This window comes from Coregonus clupeaformis, unplaced genomic scaffold, assembly GCF_020615455.1.
Source record: "Coregonus clupeaformis isolate EN_2021a unplaced genomic scaffold, ASM2061545v1 scaf0810, whole genome shotgun sequence".
Lineage (NCBI taxonomy): Eukaryota > Metazoa > Chordata > Actinopteri > Salmoniformes > Salmonidae > Coregonus > Coregonus clupeaformis.
In genome coordinates this window covers 1-20,451 of record NW_025534265.1, presented here as the reverse complement: position 1 = coordinate 20,451, position 20,451 = coordinate 1, and the positions used below count along the sequence as shown (strand labels likewise).

At 43.8% G+C, this 20,451-nt stretch overlaps 3 protein-coding genes across 3 annotated transcripts; 2 read left to right on the top strand and 1 right to left on the bottom strand.

Moving 5' to 3' along the window:
* The first annotated feature begins 1,801 nt into the window (after positions 1-1,801).
* evpla (envoplakin a) lies at positions 1,802-16,078 on the top strand. Its single transcript, XM_041840441.2, is given in 31 exon segments — positions 1,802-2,032; positions 4,508-4,607; positions 4,733-4,814; positions 4,817-4,886; positions 5,641-5,764; positions 6,118-6,249; positions 6,370-6,384; positions 6,386-6,412; positions 6,724-6,885; positions 7,074-7,181; positions 7,340-7,435; positions 7,688-7,801; positions 8,396-8,542; positions 8,911-9,065; positions 9,171-9,271; positions 9,601-9,761; positions 10,192-10,328; positions 10,459-10,597; positions 10,886-10,901; positions 10,904-11,078; positions 11,251-11,401; positions 11,542-11,625; positions 11,746-11,853; positions 12,005-12,097; positions 12,260-12,835; positions 12,837-13,077; positions 13,080-13,133; positions 13,136-14,397; positions 14,399-14,591; positions 14,594-14,746; positions 14,749-16,078. Coding segments are annotated over 31 exon segments (5,934 nt in total). The 5' UTR covers positions 1,802-1,979; the 3' UTR covers positions 15,654-16,078.
* A 92-nt stretch (positions 16,079-16,170) lies between these two features.
* Positions 16,171-17,597, bottom strand: ten1 (TEN1 subunit of CST complex). Its single transcript, XM_041840439.2, has 3 exons — positions 17,421-17,597; positions 16,996-17,153; positions 16,171-16,918 (listed from the first exon to the last, which is right to left on the bottom strand). The coding sequence occupies exons 1-3, from the start codon at positions 17,507-17,509 to the stop codon at positions 16,755-16,757; spliced, it is 411 nt and encodes a 136-aa protein (XP_041696373.2). The 5' UTR covers positions 17,510-17,597; the 3' UTR covers positions 16,171-16,754.
* A 91-nt stretch (positions 17,598-17,688) lies between these two features.
* Positions 17,689-18,914, top strand: acox1 (acyl-CoA oxidase 1, palmitoyl). Its single transcript, XM_045216817.1, has 2 exons — positions 17,689-17,897; positions 18,661-18,914. Exons 1-2 carry the CDS (start codon positions 17,789-17,791, stop codon positions 18,822-18,824), a joined length of 273 nt encoding a protein of 90 aa, XP_045072752.1. The 5' UTR covers positions 17,689-17,788; the 3' UTR covers positions 18,825-18,914.
* The last annotated feature ends 1,537 nt before the right edge of the window (positions 18,915-20,451 follow it).

The following is a 20,451-nucleotide window of genomic DNA, read 5'->3' as shown; positions in this document are numbered from 1 at the left end:
TTGTGAAGTGCACCAGTCCCTCCTGCAGCAAAGCACCCCCACAGCATGATGCTGCCACCCCCGTGCTTCACGGTTGGGATGGTGTTCTTCGGCTTGCAAGCAACCCCCTTTTTCCTCCAAACATAACGATGGTCATTATGGCCAAACAGTTCTATTTTTGTTTCATCAGACCAGAGGACATTTCTCCAAAAAGTATGATCTCGTAGGACTCATTTTACTGTGGATATAGATACTTTTGTACCCGTTTCCTCCAGCATCTTCACAAGGTCCTTTGCTGTTGTTCTGGGATTGATTTGCACTTTTCGCACCAAAGTACGTTAATCTCTAGGAGACAGAACGCGTCTCCTTCCTGAGCGGTATGACGGCTGCGTGGTCCCATGGTGTTTATACTTGCGTACAATTGTTTGTACAGATAAACGTGGTACCTTCAGGCGTTTGGAAATTGCTCCCAAGGATGAACCAGACTTGTGGAGGTCTACACATTTTTTTCTGAGGTCTTGGCTGATTTCTTTTGATTTTCCCATGATGTCAAGCAAAGAGGCACTGAGTTTGAAGGTAGGCTTTGAAATACAGCCACAAGTACACCTCCAATTGACTCAAATGATGTCAGTTAGCCTATCAGAAGCTTCTAAAGCCATGACATCATTTTCTTGAATTTTCCAAGCTGTTTAAAGGCACAGTCAACTTAGTGTATGTAAACTTCTGACCCACTGGAATTGTGATACAGTGAATTATAAGTGAAATAATCTGTCTGTAAACAATTGTTGGAAAAATTACTTCTGTCATGCACAAAGTAGGTGTCCTAACCGACTTGCCAAAACTTTAGTTTGTTAACAAGACATTTGTGGAGTGGTTGAAAAACAAGTTTTAATGACTCCAACCTAAGTGTATGTAAACTTCCGACTTCAACTGTATGTGTAAAATATAGTTTCTCTGTTGGATATATTCTAACATTCTGAACTTTTTAAAATCAATGTAATACTTGGAAATTGATTGTTTTACAACAGGGATCATCACACGGTAAACCATCTATCTCCCGTGGGCCGATTTCTTTCTTGAGCGGATGGTCGGGTCGGCCGGAACATAATTACTAATAATTTATAGACTGCAAATTGACCGCAAGAAGCAGATATTTTACTAAAACATAATCATTTCAAACCTTTCTTACATTTGTAGATGATCACGTGTGTCTCTATTATGCGTGGGAATGCTTGGGAACAGATTTCCAAAATTAAAATCACTTGGAGCTGATTTCCTGGTGTTTTTAGTATTTTATGTCCAACAATGAAAATTCAAAAAACTTGGGGGGCCAAATAAAACCATCCTTGGGCCGCCGGTTGGGGAACCCTGTTTTACAATATCAACACTTCTATTTGGTTATGCCCACCCACACGCACGCGCACACACACACACACACACACACACTATAGGAACAGAGTACACAGGCATCCACTTTGTTCATTAAGATAGGATTGTACTTCATCTTGCCTTGCTTAAGGTTTACATTACCTCCACTACTAATTAGTATCTAATTACCCACAAGCCCATATGTTATTCTACACTGATCCTTATAGAAACTGAATGTTTCTCCAGACTAATACTCCCTAGCAAAATAGTAACAGTGACTTTAGAAAACCTGACAGTGAACTAATGCATGGGGAGGGTTGAACTAGAGAGGTGACTGAAGGAGGGCAGGAGTGAGGAGAAGGAGGATGTGTGTAGAACAGGTTGGCCCGGTCCTGTGGAACTAAATAGATGTCTGGGTGTTGAGTCGACACACTTGTTAACAGGGAGGGGCACAGGTACACTTTCAGTCAGCTTAATCACAGTGCTGACACCAACAGGGACACATACTAAAATACGCACAGGGAGTGTGTGTCTTTTCTGTGAGAGCGAGAGCGGAACAGAGAGTGTAAGGGGACAAGAGAGACTTGAGTTCTGTCCCTGGAGTGGAACTTCCACTCACCAAAAGATCCAGGATGTTCAAGAAGAAGGATAGTAATACCGTGAAGGTGTCCAGCAAGACCAGCAAGTGAGTCTTTAAGGAACGATAGCAAACTCGGTCCCCCTACCTCCTTCCTCCTTTCCTCTCCTTCTTCCTAAACTTGGATTTGTTTCATATTTCCTGTGTTTGCTGTGTTGCCCTCTTTCTCATAGAATCCTCAGGAATCTCCTTTGTTTGTTTCATTCCTAACTCCTGGATAATGGTGTTGTAGTCAAGAAGACAAACTTTGTTCTATGTAAATTTCACCCTATAGAAAAAGATGAGTCACTTGAGCTTCCCTAAGGTTGATAATCAACCTTTACCTTTTGTTTTGTCTTGCACTGGGCATAGACAGCTTGGCACCAGGATGGTTGGTATTTATGTTGAGGCAATGGAGACTGACGTTAATGGAGATGTAACCTATAAGTCTATGGGTGTTACACTGCTGAAAAGACTCCCACGAGAAAGAGATGGGAATGAAAATGCTTGAAGCGTGAATTCATGGAAAGTGTGTTAGTTGATCATTGTGATACTCAGATATCAGGATGATCGTCTTCTAGTATCCATGCACTATTCCTGGACTACATTCAAAAACTTGTCATCGGTTTCCCTTTGCTCTTTCCTTTAAGAACACTGATTTAGTGAAAGGACTTAGCATGTCTCTACTTGGAAAGCTTTTAAAGGAGTCAAGGAAAGTTAACAATTTAGGACTATTGGTACACGGCTCTCTACTGTTTGACAGTTCAAATGGGTCTTATCCACTGTGTCCTGAGCAAGAGGGAGGGAGAGAAGAAAGAGAGAGATGGAAGGGTTAGAGACCGAGATGAAAGATAGAGGTGATGACAATTCGGAGAGCGAGAGTGAGAAGAGTGCCACTGGTTTCACCCTGCCTCAGGGTCACTGTGTGTTTGATGGCCCTGCTGATCAGGGCAGGGCAGATAAGGCCTCTGTCTGTGCTGTTCAGCTGGTTTCTCCACGGCCTATAGGTGTTGACTCACCCTCTCGCCACGGTGGTGCAAATGGGATATTTAAAGGGAATGTCCTTGTCTGGTTGATAGTAGGCCTATCTTAGTTATGGAGGAGGGCATTGGTGTAAAATGTAGTCCCTGCATTTAATGTGTTTAAGGCGCTTAAATAGTTCACCCAGTCCGTCGCCTGTAGAAGTTGTCATTGGAGGGATAGTGGTGTTTGAAGGGGAGGTTTGTGAGTCATGTAGTGCTGGTATTTAAAGGGGAGGTTAGTGACTTATCACATCAGTGCTGGTATGGGTCCATAGGGGCAGGTTGATATGAAAACACGGATCTACGGATCACTGAATCTGTCATCTTATGCTGCTGGTACAAGCATATGTCATCTCATTACATCACAATACATGTTTTACTGTTGATAACAACACTTTAATTCAAAATGGCTCCTTAGGTTAAAAGGAACATGGGCAACAAGGTTGGGGACATCAATTGTAGTCAGTTCAGCAAATTCATCTTCGCAGTCAAAATAGTGGACTATTTTCTACACATTAATTGATCCCAAGATGAACAGTTGTATTTTACAGCTTATCAGGCAATCTGAATAGCCTGGATTCAAAGCTGTGGAGAAGTATTCAGCACACTTCTAACACTCTCTGGAGATCAATGCTCTACCTTGAGTACCCACTAGGTACCCCTGTAGCTCAGTTGGTAGAGCATGGCGCTTGCAACGCCAGGGTTGTGGGTTCGTTTCCCACGGGGGGCCAGTATGAAACATTTATGCACTCACTAACTGTAAGTCGCTCTGGATAAGAGCGTCTGCTAAATGACAAAAATGTAAAATGTAGGTCAGCCGAGAGAGAGAGCAATACAGACAGTCACACAGAGGGAGTGACAGAGAGACAAACAAATAGTTGTTATGGAATGTTCAGCGTTTTGGGAATTCTCAGGTGGGGCAGTGGAAGTGATTCACCCTCCCGTTGATCCCAGGTCAACGGGAGGGTGGCACACTATTCCCTACATATTGCACTACTTTTGACCAGAGACATGGCCAAAAGTACTGCACTGTGAAGGGAATAGGGTGCCTTTCGGGACTCCTCCTTGGTCTCATTTCAAGAGTGTTGTCTTATGTAGGGCCAGGGAGTTTTTCCTGAACATGAAGAACTCAGTGCCCTAGTTATAGGTTCCAGAGTTCTTCTGGTCCTAGTCGTACAGCTTCACACACATCTACTCTGTCTGTGTCACTATCTATTCTTAGAATGTGGTTTTATATCTAATGATTTTGCATGTTAGGTTTTGTAACTGGATAGCTTACACAAGGATAATGGCCTCAGCATCCATCTTAAATGTTTAGCACCTCAAACTTGACCTTCATTGGTCACTTAAATCAAGGACAACAACTGCAGTGCTCGTAAATGGTCCAAAACTAAAAAATAATTGATGATTCAGACAGAGTTTCCATTTCCACATTCCTCTCTCTGCCTCTTTCCTTTTTGTATTTTGTATCTTCTTTGCTATTGATCTAAATCTTTATTCTTTAACTTTGCCCTCTTAACAGGCCCACAACCAACGACTTGGCCTTGGTGATTGCGCGCATGCAAAGTAATTCCGACCAAGTGGAGAAAGATATCCTCCGGGCCGAAGAGCTACTTGCTGTGGTGAGAACACACACTCACAGTCTCTCTCTTTCTTTCTCTAGAAACAATAGTGTGTCCATGGACTTCAATTCTGGCCACTAACCGTTCTCGTCTCACCTACTGTCTTCATCCCCATTGCCATGTAGGACGCAGAGAGTTTGAAGAAGAACCTGCCCCTCCAGCACCAGAAAGTGGTGGCAAACAACCTGTCTGAGGCTGAGGGCCTGCTAATGACCTCTTCCTGGATGTGGACAAGGCCAAGAAGTACAAACACCCCCAAGGCAGCGAGATAGAGAGCGAGTAAGTGACCTTTTATAGGCCCAACCCACTGTGCACAGACGTCAATTCCCCACGTTGGCCACAGCATTTCAATGAAATGACGTGGAAACAACGTTGATTCAACCAGTGTGTTCCCAGTGGGATATCCCCAAGCCATAAGACTCCTAACAGCTAATCAAATGGCTACCCAGACTATTTGCATTGTCCCACCCCCTCTTTTACGCTGCTGCTACTCTCTGTTTATTATCTATGCATAGTCACTCACATTATCTATGCATAGTCACTTACACAACTCTACCTACATGTACATATTACCTCAATTACCTCAACTAACCTGTGCCCCCGCACATTGACTCTGTACCGATACCCCCTGTATATACCCTCACTACTGTTATTTTACTGCTGCCCTTTAATTATTTAATATTTTTTACTTAACACTTATTTTTCTTAAAACTGCATTGTTGGTTAAAGGCTTGTAAGTAAGCATTTCACTGTAAGGTCTACACCTGTTGTATTCGGCGCACGTGACAAAAAAAAAGGTGATTTGATATATCTTATGAACACTGATATCATTTGGGCTCTTCAGCTGCTTCAAAAAGATGAGTCTTTACCATAAATCCGTCTTTCCCTTTAAGACATTTGATCATTGGGGGATACAGTAAAGGTCCAGCTGCATTTATTGACTAAAACGTGCCAGTTCCCTTTGTTATCATGCTCCTGCTGAACATACTAAACGTCTTTTCCCCTCCCTCCCTCAACCTTTGGGTCATTCCAGTGTCAGACACCTCCATGACCGCTGGCTGAAAGACTGTGCCTTCTACCGGGACATCTATGAGCCTGTCAACGATGTGGAGCTAATGCCCAGAATCGACTGGGCTTCAGTGCTCAATCAGAAACAGGTCAAATGAAGTGTCCTCTTCTTCTTTGGCAACTAACTTAAGACCAAGCCTCCCTATTGTAAACATCCTTATAAAATAATGGTTCTCATCCCCTTGACAAACTGTTCTGTTGACCAATCCAAGCTGAAATGTGCATGCAATCCACCTTCCTTCAGTTGTACTATATATTGACTGACTTGGTTAAAACAACAGTACACAACACAACAACTAACACAACAGTACACAACATTCAGTTCATCATTATCCTAAAGATACCCCATAAGAATGCATACTACCACAAAGCCTCTTTAGTTTTCTTCTGAGTGTAATTGTGTCCGTGACTGACCATACCCTTCTGTGTGTCTGTCTCTCAGAGGGAGGTGAACACAGAAGAGTATGGGCCCACCATGGCTGACCTGAAGAAGCAGATCGCTGCCCACAACATCCTGCACAAGGAGATCGAAGCCTACAGCTCCCAGCTCAGCACCAGCTCCACCAGCACCAAGGTAACCCGCTTCAACTCTCTCATCTCCGTGACGACTAATTCAAGGGTTCATGGATTGAATGGATGTATTTGAAAACGTCTTGTAGCTAGTGAACATGACAACAATTCATTTGTGTTTCAGGAGGAGTATGCTACCCATCAAGAAACAATACAACAACCTTTTGGTAAGTCATAGTTGTCATATGAGTACTATGAGATCCAGAGGAGGCTGGTGGGAGGAGGTATAGGAGGACGATGGAATAAATGGAACAGAGTCAAACATGTGGTTTCCATATGTTTGATGTGTTTGACTCTGTTCCATTTATTCCATTACAGCCATTACAATGAGCCCGTCCTCCTACAGCTCCTCCCACCAGCCTCCTCTTATGAGATCGGTGGGATTTCACTTTCAATCTTAAAAGTCATTGTAACATATGTTTACTTTTTTGGTGTGACTCTTTACAGTTGTTATATAATATTGTTATATTCCCCACAGGACAATTCAAAATGGCGGCACCACTACCTGAGCAGTCTGTATGACTACATGCAGGGCTGTAACAAGGAGCTGGCCTATCTAGGAGACGAACAGGACAAGATCCTGAAACAGGACTGGAGCGACCACATGTTGGACCCTCCGGATGTCCGCAGACAGTATGAGGTGAGAGACCATCTTAGGGGTCAAATAGAGTGTCATTCGATGTCAATGGACCTAATATAACAACAAAGTATGAAAATGTTGCTTGAGGAGGTGCTTCATACGTTTCTGGCATGGATGTACATTTCGTTTTCCATTACTGAATGAGCCATGTTCAGTGACATCATATTACATTTTTTTATCTCAATCAGAACTTCAAGAACAACAGCCTGCTGTCCCATGAAAGCGAAGTGAACAAACTCCAGGATGACGGAGATCGACTCATTGAACTAAAGCACCCGGCCAGCAACACTATACAGGTACATGCCAATAACCAATAAAAACTTGTCTTCAATCAAGAATCAATCACTCTTCCATAGATTAGACTTCTACATTTAGGTCCACCAAGTTTAGAATGTTCCTGAAAGATATAGAGATTTTCCTTTACGTGATGGCTTCATCTTTATACTTGTTTCAGGCTCAGAGAGATGCTTTGCGGAATGAATGGCAGAAGTTCCTTAACCTGTGCATCTGCCAAGAGACCCATCTGGATTACATTGAGGATTTCAAGAAGGTAAATGTCACTCAGAATACATTTACAAGGCTTCTTAGTATCTACATCCGTTTAAAATAATATTCAGACTTCTGTCTTTCTTGTCAGAATGGAAAGGGTATCTTCTGTTTGGTTTTGAACCAGAAATGTCCCTAACCACATTACTATAGACATTCATACTGCAGCATGATCAGTAACCTGGATAGGTCAAAGATACCGTATGTGAAAAAGATGCCATGTTCTGATGTTTTGTCTGTCTGTGTCCCTGTTCAGTACCAACTAGATGTGGAGACACTATCGGAGTCTCTGAGTGAACTCAACTCTAGCCTGAAGAAAGTGGAAGGCATAACTGGTAGGAGCGGCTCAGCGATGACTCTGCAACTGGAGGTAAGATAAGATATCGTTTATTAGTCCATACTAGATGGACATTTGTCTTCTACTGTTTTCCCAACCCCGCCGATACACACACACACACACACATACACAAATATAGGTAATGCCAGGATTTTAACACTGATAATCTATTGTACATCTGGATGCAATTCCAGTCACATTGACGCTTCGGTGTTAACTTGCGCAGTAAACTTTCAACACACCCATGAATCATAAAAATGCTACATTGCATTTCATATTGTAAATTTTTTTTATAAAACTCATGCTTTTACCTCTGCATATTTATTATCAATAAAAAATAAAATAAAACATTTTCAAGACCATTCTTATTTCTAAAATGTCAATTTTTGGGCTTTAACAATATATAAATAAATGGTAGTCTGCGTGTTAACACTTCACTTCTAAAGACATTACATTTCTTTCACACATTATCCAACGTTATCATGACATTACCCTACTACATTATGTAAATAATGTGAAGAAAAATTGTTAATGCCGAAATGCAACGCAGGTGGTCCTAATTCCCCAATTTCACCCCCCGCCCCCCTCCTCTCTCTTTCTCTTTCTTTCTCCATCTCTCTCTCTCAGGCAGAGGAGAGCACGGTGCAACGTAACGAGCAGCTCCTGGCTGACCTGAGGAAGAGGAGCACCACCATCGCCCCCCTCAAGCTGCGCCGCTACCCGCCCACCAGGTCCACCACCGTGGAGTCCCTCTGTGACTGGAAGACTGAGAAGGTATGACCAGCTGCTCTGACCTCTCACCTTTTAACTTTGACCCTGTCCTGGAGCCTCCACCACAGGTTACGGTATAAAGTCAAAGCGGGTTCGAAACCTCTGTAGAATCTTTGATGAAGCTACTGAGCAAGGACGTGACTGCTAGAATAGAATGCTCTACCACTGCACTGAGAGGTGTGTCAAGGCATGTAACGTAATGTAGGCCCATGTAAACATCACAAAACCAAACATTACTTTGACTAGGGAACTCACTAAATTAAATTAAAGTTCCTAGATACCTCAGTATTTGGGCATTGTGTTTGAAAGATGTAAAGGAATATTTACATGTGATCCATTCTGAGGAAAGTTCTCTCTTTGTGTTCTTTTAGGCTGAACTCACTCGAGGGGACAAGTTCACCCTCAAGTCGAATTCAGACGTTGAGAACTGGGACGTATTGAACAGCAGTGGGGCAACCAAAAGCTTTCCAGGGGTCTGCTTCCTGATCCCACCACCTGACCCAGAGGCCATTGCCACCGTAGACCTGTAAGCAACAGGAGAATATGTCATTTATGTCAAATTATATGACATGCATATGGACAACAATATGTCAATTTTGTGGTTTTTGTGCATGTGTGTATGTGCGCACAGACATGGTGATGTGCTTGACGACATCAAGAAGAGGAGGGCTGTTTATTTAGGCACAATGAAGGACAAGATCCGTTGTGTCGAAGAGAGACCTGTATACACAGGTGAGAAAAATGTGCTCTATTAATCCCAGTACCCCAAAACAAAGCCTTCCAAATAACTCTGGAACTGCTACTGTTACTGTTATTATCATTAACTGTAAATAAGGTAGAAATGGCTTCTCTAACTTTTGATTCAATTCATCACATCATGTAAACCCCAAGCCAAAGTGTATTTATGGGACATTAACTAAGGCTGCAGCTAAAATGGCACCCTATTCCCTACATAGTGCACTACTTTTGACCAGAACCAAAAAGGCACCCTATTCCATGTACTGTATAACGCATTACTTTTGATTAGGCCAGATTATCATTGCCCTGTGCTCCCCACATAGCCCCTCCATCCAACCCTAAAGCTAAAGCCGTGGCCGGTCAGCTGGATAAGCTGGATGAGGACCTGGTCAAAGCCAAGCAGGGCATGCTGAGCCGTCTGAGGGCCCCGCTGGACCGCAGTGACCCCACCACCGACCTGGCCAAGAGGCTGAAGGAGCAAGAGGTGAGAGAGAAAGTCTTGTTTTTAACTTTAGTGAGACAGATACAAGTGGAAATGAGCAGGGAGAGAGAGAATAGCGGTGGAGCCGGGATTCGTACCCACGCTGGGGGGTGATATGTGTTGCAGGCCACATTACCCACTAGACCAGCCTCAGGCACAGTCTAAGGGGACATCCGAAATGGCACCCTATTCCACTACTTTTGATAGATAGAAAGCGTGTCTACCAGCCATTGTAACTGTACAATATATCTTCATGCTGGTAAACTAGCTAAATCTGAATAATTATAGATTGACATTGATGGATTCGCGCCTCCTAAAGATGATGATGACAACGATGATGAGTCTAATGACTATGGCGATGATGATGATGGTTATGATATTGTTGGTGAGGATGGTACTGATCCTAATGATACAGTGGTTGTATCTCTTTTAGAAAGCCGCAGATGCTCTGGCGGCTATGGAGCAGCCGAAGTTGGAGAAGGACGCCTCCAGAGGCCTTGCAGCCAAACTTCAAGCTGCCAAGGACAAGCAAGATGGCATCGCAGCCCTGGCCGACCTACTTAACAAGAAGTACGACCATTTTACAAACATACATTATCACCGATCACCTGTCTTAGCGATATGATATTATCAGAAAATAGAATCAAACGACAAATCTTGCTGTTTCAAAAAATAAATGTTTATGACATTTCTTCTATAGGGCTAATGCATCTCTGAACCTGGAGAAGCAGATCAAGAAAGTGGACGGCATCGTCTCTGGCTTTGAGGAAAAGCTGAATAAGGATGGCCCTATCCCAGATGCCCCCGATGCTATTCAGGCCCGCACCCAGGAGATCCAGGTTGGTGGGACATTACCATTGCACCCTATTCCCTATATAGTGAAATACTTTTGACCAGGGCCCATTGCCTACACTGCCTTGGATTAGCCATTGGACACACCTCAGCTTTCTTAAGAGAACCAAATAGATTCTACAGTATCCTTGAACAAATTGGACCAGAGAATACCCTAGTAGTTGACTTAAGTAATAAAGGACTATGTCATTTGACTGCACATTTCAGTCATCCCTTCTAAGTTTGCTAAAATGCACACCACCAGGACACATATTCATCATATATGTTCTCTACAGAGTCTGCGTAAGGACGTGGCGGCTCTCAGGATGAACTGAAGAAGCTGGGCCAGGACCTGGAGACCAGCCAGCAGCTGTGTAGTTCCCTGCAGCAGGGCTACCAGGAGTACTGCCCAGACATCCATCGCCAGGGGACCCAGGTCAAACAACTACAGAACCGCTACTCTAACGTCAACAACCAGCTGAAGGAAAGGTGAGCCCAGGGCCACTTTGTCTGTTAGCTAATGTTGACTACACACACCATGTCTGCAAATATATGGTATCAAAATAGTCCATTCGTTTGCTCGAACGTCAGATGAACAGAATAATTGTTTTCAGTTTGTCGCCATGAAAGTGTTTTTCATTGCGTTTTTCTATCGTCTCAGAGAGGGCCTCTTGCAAGAGGCTGCAGGCAAGAACCAGGAATTCCAGAACACAAGCAAATCTCTGAACTACTTCCTGAAAAATCTGCCCGACAACCAGATCAGCCCCAGCGATGACCTATCACAGGTCAACTCCAAGCAGACCTCCCAGAAGGTCAGTTTGTTTGTGTGTCAAGAAGCTCTGAAATTGTTGGCGATATTCTTTAAATATCATTGTAAGACACATATTTTAGCAAACAAGTTTAATTTTGTAATTGTTTATTCCCCCCCAACCTACGTACACCTTTATTGCAGAGGGTGGTGGATGACATCAAGAGGAAGGGAGACGACCTGGACAGAGTGGTTGACCTTTCCCAAGATTTGCAGAATATCCTCAATGTAAGACTCTGATTAAGTTACATTATCCTACTGCATCATGATGAACCTTTTATTTGTGTAACAGATATTTAAATATTTGGATATTGAATAATAACATCTTAATTTCAACTGCTTGTGCAGGATTATGAGGTCAACACTGACAAATACAGCAGCACCCTTGATAATGTGGGAGCCAAAGATGCCAAAAAACCTCACACCTCCACCCTTGCTGATACTGTGCAGAACCAGGTAATGCATAAAGAATGGAAGTCAGTAGACACAAATTACATTAATGTTCATCCACTTCTATGCAGACCAATGTAGGGCGCATCATGTTTTCCTGCATGTTTTCTTGAGCACTGTGAGCTGAAGGATGGCTGTGCTTCTTTGTGTATTACAGGAAAAGGCTTTGGTGAACCACTATGCTAAAACGTCAGCTGAGAATGACCAGCTGCTCAGTCAGATGGGCTTTGCTAAGAACCTCATCGCTCAGGTGAGTTGGGAAAATCTAGCTGCACATAACTTATTTCCCACTGCCAAGTTTGATCAATTGAATGTGTTTAGGATACAGACAAAAAAAATGGATACAGGTTTCAAAATATATGCCCTGAAATTATTGCTTTTAAACCTATGCTTTTTTGTTTACTTTTTGCAGAAACATGAGAAACAATCCATAGAACCAACCATAAAACCAACCATAAACATAAAGAGCCTGCAGCAAGAGTTGAGTGCGGAGCACGATAGACGCAGCCGTGCTGAGACTGACGTGGAAACATTCAAGACCAGGATGCTATCTCTGAAGAGCCGTAAAGGGATGTATCGAGTTGAGGAGAAGGAGGTGCTCGAGTACTACCGCGACCCTAAACTGGAAACCGACCTAAAAGATCTGGAGGACCAAATCCACAAAGAGGCCTTGAAGCGCAGCCGTACCCAGGGTGAGATCGAGGGTGTGAAAAGCAAAATCGCCACTGTTGGGGGCGACCTTAAGTGCATCAAGCCCAAACTGGTGACTAGAGAGGTGACTGAGTTTGAGAGAGATCCTCAGTTGGATGTAGAAGCCTCCAAGTTAAAAGATGAGATCGGCAAGATAAAGGATGAGGTTCGAGTAAAAGAGGGAGAAGTCATTCAACAGAAGACAGAGGTCACCATTCTGAATGCTACAAGACCCAACATCAGGGAGAAGGTTATGAAAAAGGAGGTGATTCGATTGGAGAAGGATCCAGAGATGCTCAAAGGCTGTTAAAACGTTTGAGAAGGAAATCACAGATGAAGGCAACAAGAGCAAGACTCTGAATGACGAGATCTTCCAAACGAGGAGCCAGATCAATGCATTGGAGAGGATCATTCCCACCATTCAGCCCAAGGTGGTCACCAGGGAGGTGAAGAAAGTCGAACAGGACCCTGAGCTCATCAATGAATCCAAGAGGATTCGATCAGGCCTAGAGGAAGAGAAAATTGAGACAGACTCTCTGGTCAGGAGGTCTCTCAGCTCAAAAGTCGCTATACCGAGGTGGGGCAGTGGAAGCCAAGGTCGAGCTCAAGGAAATCGTCAATGAGATCTACCGCATAGATCCACAAACAGAGTTGGAGATAATGCGTCTGAAGAAAGATGTTCAAGACTTGAACAAGCAGCGTTCTGACTTACAGGATCAGATCACTCTGGTCATGGTCGATCTGGAAGCCCTGCGTTCCAAGAAGCCAAAGGTGGAGCTGAAGGAAGTAATCCAAGACGTGGTGAAAGAGGAGAGGAGCCCTGAGAACGAAAGAGAGATACAGAGGCTCAATGATCAGGTGAACCATCTGCACCGTACTTACAATAATGTAGAGGACCAGATTAACCTCCTGAGAAAAGAGAGGGACGAGTGGAAAGCAGAAAAATCCAAGGTGGAGACAAAGCTTATGACCAAAGATGTCTTCAAGTATGAGGATGATCCGCTCTTGGAGAAGGAGGCAGATCGGCTGAGGAAGGAGGTACGCGAAGAGCAACAGCGTCGCCGTACCACTGAGGAGATGGTGTTCGACCTGCAAAACAAGTACATCCTGCTGGAGAGACAAAAGCCAGAGGAGAAGGTGGTGGTGCAGGAGGTGGTGCGTCTACAGAAGGACCCCAAGCAGATAGTTGAGCATGATAAGCTTGGCAGGAGCCTGGATGAGGAGGTTAAGTCTCGCCGGCAGCTAGAGCTTGAGATGCAAAAACTTAAAACCTTAGTGGAGGAGAAGGAGAGCATCCTAAAGCAGAGTGACGAACATCAGAAGAAGATTAAAGTGGAGTCTGAACTGAAACAGATCAAACTGCGCATCAAAGAGCTGGAGAATGCCCCACCGCCCGTCGAGGAGAGTATCGTTGTCGAGGAAGTCCTGAAAGTTGAGAGAGACCCCAAACTGGAGAGGATGACCAACAGTCTTCGCTCAGACATGGACAAGGAAACCAATGATGTCCTGCATATTCAGAGAAACATCAGGAATACCAATGTCAAGCTTGAGCTCCTTCAGCGAGAGAAGGCCATAGAGAAGACGGTGTACAAAGAGGTGATCCGGGTGGAGAAAGACCAGGCTGTAGAAGCAGAGAGATACCGCCTGAAGGGCCTGGTGTCTCAGGAGAAACATGCCAGGCAGGACCTGGAGGAAAAAATCAAACAACTCTCTGACAAACTCAACCGACTGAATGGCACTCAGTCAAGCACTTCTCGGGAAGAGACAAGTCTCATTCTGGCCAGGGACACCTTGCAGAGGGAGAAAGACAACCTCACCCGGGAGCTGAAGAAGTTGGAGTCTGAGAGGCAGGACATCAGCTTTATCGTTCCAGCAGCAAACCAAGCTGATGAGCGAGAGAAGCCAGATCAACAGGCAAAAGAGCGTCAAGATGGAGTCTGACGTGCAGCGCCTGGAAAGGGAGATACTGGACGAGAAAGACACCATCCACCAGAAAGACAACACCATCAGGGAACTCCAGAGGGACAAGGAGAAGGAAGACCATACAGAGACCCGGAAAAGGAGACCAACGTCTCCACTAAAATCACCATCTTGGACCCTGATACCGGCAAAGAACTATCGCCATATGAAGCCTACCTGCAGGGACTGATCGACCGTACCCAGTACATGCATCTGCAAGAGCTGGAGTGCGATTGGGAGGAAATTACTTCCACGGACCTGATGGGGAGACCTCTGTGCTGCAGGATCGCAAGAGCGGCAAGCAGTACTCCATCAAAAATGCCTTGAGAGACGGCAAACTGACCCAGTATGATCTGCAAAAATACAAGGGTGGGAAAATGCCCATTTCAGAGTTTGCCCTGCTTGTCGCAGGTGAAAAAGAAAAACAGCCCAAGTTCAACTCAATCACATCAAAGCCAGCATCCTCGCTAAAGTCGTCCCCTACTAGCAGCGCCCCTGTTCCTGCCCTTGCCCCTAAGGAAATATATCCTATCGCTGGTGTAATTGACACAAACACAGACACATGCTTCTCCATACGCAGTGCTGTGGCCCGCAAGCTGATCGAAAGCGGCACGGCACAAAAGCTGTTGGAAGCACAGGCTGCTACTGGGGGCATCATTGACATCAGCAACAAGGAGAGATACTCAGTCCACAATGCAGCCGAGAGGGGCCTCATCGATTCGAGCCAACTGCAGAGGCTACTCAACGCCCAGAAAGCCTACACTGGCGTGGAGGACCCCATGACCAGAGAACGCCTGTCGGTGGGAGAGGCCGTCCTGAAAGGTTGGATGCCCAAAGAAACTGCCCTGCGTTACATGGAGGTGCAGCACCTGACAGGAGGGCTGGTCAATCCCAACAACACGGACCGTGTTGGCATACAGGAGGCCATTGGAGCCAAGATGATTGACAGCACCATGATGAGAGAGCTTCTGTCCGAGTACAACTACGCCAAGGAAATCGTCGACCCCACAACAAACGATAAAATCAACTACAAGCAAGCGATGGCCCGCTGCAAGACAGATCCTCTGTCTGGCCTGCTGATGCTACCTGCTTCCTCCAAAGTGTCTGACAGCAGCTACACCCCTACATACAATTCTCATCGATTCTCTTCTAGATAATAGACCTGTTAACAGTGTGCTTGGAGGGTATTCTTGTCTCTAGGGTGATTTATATGAAGTCAAATTATATTGTATAAACTTAAATATCAATACTACCCAGAATGTATAATTTCATTTTGTCTGAAAATACTGCGTAGCTCACTGTAAGGTCATAATTGTTGCTGCTGAGTTGCTTTTGTTTACCAAATTAGTTTGAAGTGGGCAGAATCTACTTTAAAAAAGGAAACGTTTTATGTTATTTGTTTATCCTTGATATTATTGTTTTACTAGAGATGATGGGACTTGGTGCAATGTTATTTACTAAGTTTTGCTTGTTTATTTCTTATTATTCTCATGTCTTATTATTTCCCTGACACTGATCCTTTTAAATGCAACCTTGATACTGTATCAAGAAAATAATTATTCATTAAAGATTATATTGTCAACATGTGTTTGCTTCTTCAATTCCAACACAATAGAAGAATTAACTACAAAAAAATAAAGCAACACGATAACACACCTCGTCCACAAATACATCTAATATTAAATCAAGAATAATTTATTTATGTTTCTCACAAAGATACATTTCCAAGCTACATATCAGTTTTCATTCACAAATGTACCCATTGCATAAATGGCCACATCAAACATTCTCTCTGATCTTAGATTAGCTACAATAATAAATGTAAGTATGCATTTTCTTGACCTACTTTATACACCTGACCCAACACTGTCAGGAGGAAGAGGGTGTCTTCCAGAACTGATATCGTATGACAAATAATGGCAGGACTTTACAGTGCACCAGAACAAGCAGCTTTTATGTATCAATCAGGACTTCCTCAGACGTCTTTTTATAGCACAATTCCACCCTTCACCATTCTAAATTAGCTAGAGGCACAGTCTCATAATCCTTGACATCCCCATGTAATCAGCTATTTGGGCAAATGTCCCAACCATAATAAAATCTGACCTTTTGACACAATCCATCTGAGGTATAAATGAGGTCATTTAACATTACAACATGTACAAAAGGACATTCAATTCAACCTGGTTCATAACTTTCCACCAGTAGCACTGTATCAGTGCACGGTTGTGACTGATTAATTCTTATTGGGGTCCAGGTCAGGGAGGAGCACGTGGGTGAGCGGGAGGAGCAGCATCTCCCTTGCTCTCCACCCTCTCTCTGAAGTAGCTCCTCTGTTCATTGACAGCTCTCTGTAGCAGGGCTAGGTTCACCCCATCCACACAGTTCAGCACACGGGCACGGACCATCACACCATCACCTCCTGTGAAGAGATATATAAGTGGGACAGTGGGTTTTGGGAGTTGCAAAGCATATAACCAAATAAAAACCTAATCTTACCCTCTGCATTTTCAATCTCCCCCACAACTAGGTACTGGGCTCCAATGATGGGTTCAAAGGGCTCCACAAATGTAGTCTGAACAACAACTTGGTGCTGTGTTGCTGCATTCTGGGCAGATAGTGTAGCCGTCGATTCCTCTGGTTGGTAACTCACCAATCTAAAAATTAACTTGTCTGTTAGCCATGCAATCCAAAAGGGATAACAAATCATTTAAAAAAAACTATTATTGACTATTATTAGGTATATTGTGTTAAAGACAGTACCAGTACCATAATAATGTCCGTAACGGAGCAAATGGAATGGCATCGAACACCTGGAAACCATGCGTTTGATACCATTCCACTGATTCTCTTCTGTCATTAACACGAGCCAGTTCTCCCCAATTAAGGTGCCACCAACCTCCTGTGGTAGACACACTCCACACCTTCCAAATGTTCTCACTGAGCCTCCCTCCTTGACTGCACCAGAGTTGACTTCCCAAGGGAAATGAAAGACTGCAGGTGCTGGAAGCATCTTCTCAAGAAGTTATCAAACGGTAAAATAGGCCAAATACTATAAAGATCCCAGTTGTGTGTTTTGTCAGTTCATGGCGGTAGTATTTTCACAACGTCACATAACGTGATTTTTTTACCCGCCCCCTCTTGTAGCGTTCAGGAAGTTGTCAATAATTGGTCAGGCTCCCAGTTATTGCAGTGCTGAACTTGTTTCCTGTAGGCCGTAGGTTATACAACTCACATTTTTATTGCGACAAGCAACGTGGTCTTTTGCAAGGGAAAATATATTTATTTCGCCATGAATCCTGACATAACTAGAGAGCGTGAGAACGCTACATTTAACGTGGAGAAACTCACACATATTCTGGACGGTGGCATCGAGAAGACCAAAAGAAGAAGAGAAATTGGTAAGGTTGGAATGTCTTGTAGTGTCTCGTGTGTATAGCCTCTTTGCTTGCAAGGTAAAGCATCATGAAACAAGTGTAAACAAAACATTGAACTAGCAGCTAGCTAGCTAGCTAACAAAACAAGTTGATAGCTAGCAAGCTATCCAACATTAGGGTTGGTTATACATAGCCTGGGCAGCCGATAGTGGTCGCTAGATCTGCACGGCCACTATCGGCTGCCTAGGCTAGGTTAACCAGTTATCTATCTGTTGTAACAGTAGTTATAACCAGTCAGCTGTTGTTTATAATTGTGAGCCAATGACAAGATGAAGACCAATTTTCGCATTCATTGTAACTGTGCATGCTGTTTACGAAATGCATGCTGTTTGTGTAAAAACAAGGCTCTGATTTGCATTGTCAGATAACATAGCCAGCTAGCAGCAACCTTGCTAGCTAGAAAGTTAGATTATAGCTACAGTCGTTGGTTGACCCACTGGCTATTAGTATAGTAAAGGTTGACCCCATGCAGGGTTCATTATGGCATCATATAAAAATAAATAAGACAGATGATATGGGGTGCATTATGTTGTAGATAGAAATGTAGCTAAGGATATTAGACACAATTATTTATCCAATGGTAATACTGCACAATCTGCACATAATGTTCGACCTAGTCTCGCATTGCCACCCTTCCAAAATCCCGTCTTGTGTGAGAAGCCTGGGTTTCTGAGGCTATGCTCCACCCTGATGTCTTAATCCCCCAATCTTTCTCTATCCCCCACAGAGTCACTGGTGATCAGTGACCCAGACTTCCAGAGTGAGGACCTCAACTTCCTGTCCAGGAGCGAGCGATACGATGCCGCCGTGAAGAAGAGTGCCCAGATGATCCTGAAGCTCAGAGAGTATGGCATCTCAGACCCTGAGGAAATCTACTGCTACAAGAGGTAAGGCTGGGGACACAGACCCAGGCCAGCTACCTGCTATGGGCGGCAGGTAGCCTAGCGGTTAAGAGCGTTGGGCCAGTAACCAAAAGGTTGCTGGTTTGAATCCCGAAATCAGCCGATATACCCTTGAGCAAGGCACTTAACCCTAATTGCTCCTGTAAAGTTGCTCTGGATAAGAGCGTCTGTTAAATGACGTCAGTGTAAATGCTATGGACCTGCACATCACATCTAGAAATGGAAAAATAAGTATAGGGTTTTGTCCGTAGAGTTGTCTTCCTATCAGCTAACCTGTTAGGTGTAATGACCGATGCAGGTGAAAGTAATGAAAGGTGAGGAAATAAAGATCATTTGGGCTAGTTTCGTTGTTTACAAGCAGGATTTGGTTTCAATGGACTGTATGAATTCTGTAAGGGTTTGGGATGATCAAAGCAAATGTCATGTTTCCCGGTATTCTCCTCTCATCACTCCTTCACACATTTCATGGATTTTTTTCTGGACATTTCACATAAAGTTCTAATAGTAAACACAGTGTGACAAACATCAATTAGTTTTTTGCAGATAGCTGTATTGATGCTGCTTTGGACGCACTGAAGCAAAAACGCAGCATTCGCTGAAATTACACAAACAGTCTAAGCCTTTCACCTATATGCTAAAGTCTTCTCAACATCCCATGCTAATGTATTGCCTGCTATTACCCCCACGAGTAATTACGTTGTCATGCTATGAGGAGTTTGTTGGTGTCTTCCTGATCAAAGTCTGTATTATCTATGGTGAAGCAATAGGAATGTTACTGTACTGTAGTTTGCACCGTTATAGTGTTGCCTATGGGGCAAGACCCTGGCACTCTGCCATGTGGCTACAAATGTGTTTGTGTGTGTTAGGGATGTGCATGCTTTTTCAAATATTAGAATATCCGAATGGACGTTAGTATTCGAATACTTGTGAGTCATATTTTTTGTCACATGCACAAGTACAGTGAAATGCTTAACTTCAGAGCTCTACCCAACAGTGCAGTAATAGAACCAAAATAAACGCAACATGTAAAGTATTGGTCCCATGTTTCACGAGGTGAAATAAAAGATCCCAGAAATTGTCCATACGCCAAAAAGCTTATTTCTCTCAAATTTTGTGAACAAATTTCTTTACATCCCTGTTAGTGAGCATTTCTCCTTTGCCAAGATAATCCATCCACCTGACAGGTGTGGCATATCAAGAAGCTGATTAAACAGCATGATCATTACACAGGTGCAACTTGTGCTGGGGACAATAAAAGACCACGTGTATGGCGTCGTGTGGGCGAGCGGTTTGCTGATGTCGATGTTGTGAACAGAGTGCCCCATGATGGAGGTGGGGTTATGGTATGGGCAGGCATAAGCTACGGACAACAAACACAATTGCATTTTATGGACGGCAAATTGAATGCACAGAGATACCGTGACGAGATCCTGAGGCCCATTGTGGTGCTATTCGTCTGCTGCCATCACATGTTTCAGCATGATAATGCACAGCCCCATGTTGCATGGATCTGTACACAAATGTCCCAGTTCTTCCATGGCCTGCATACTCACCAGACATGTCACCCAATTCAGCATGTTTGGGATGCTCTGGGTCGATGTGTACGACAGTGTGTT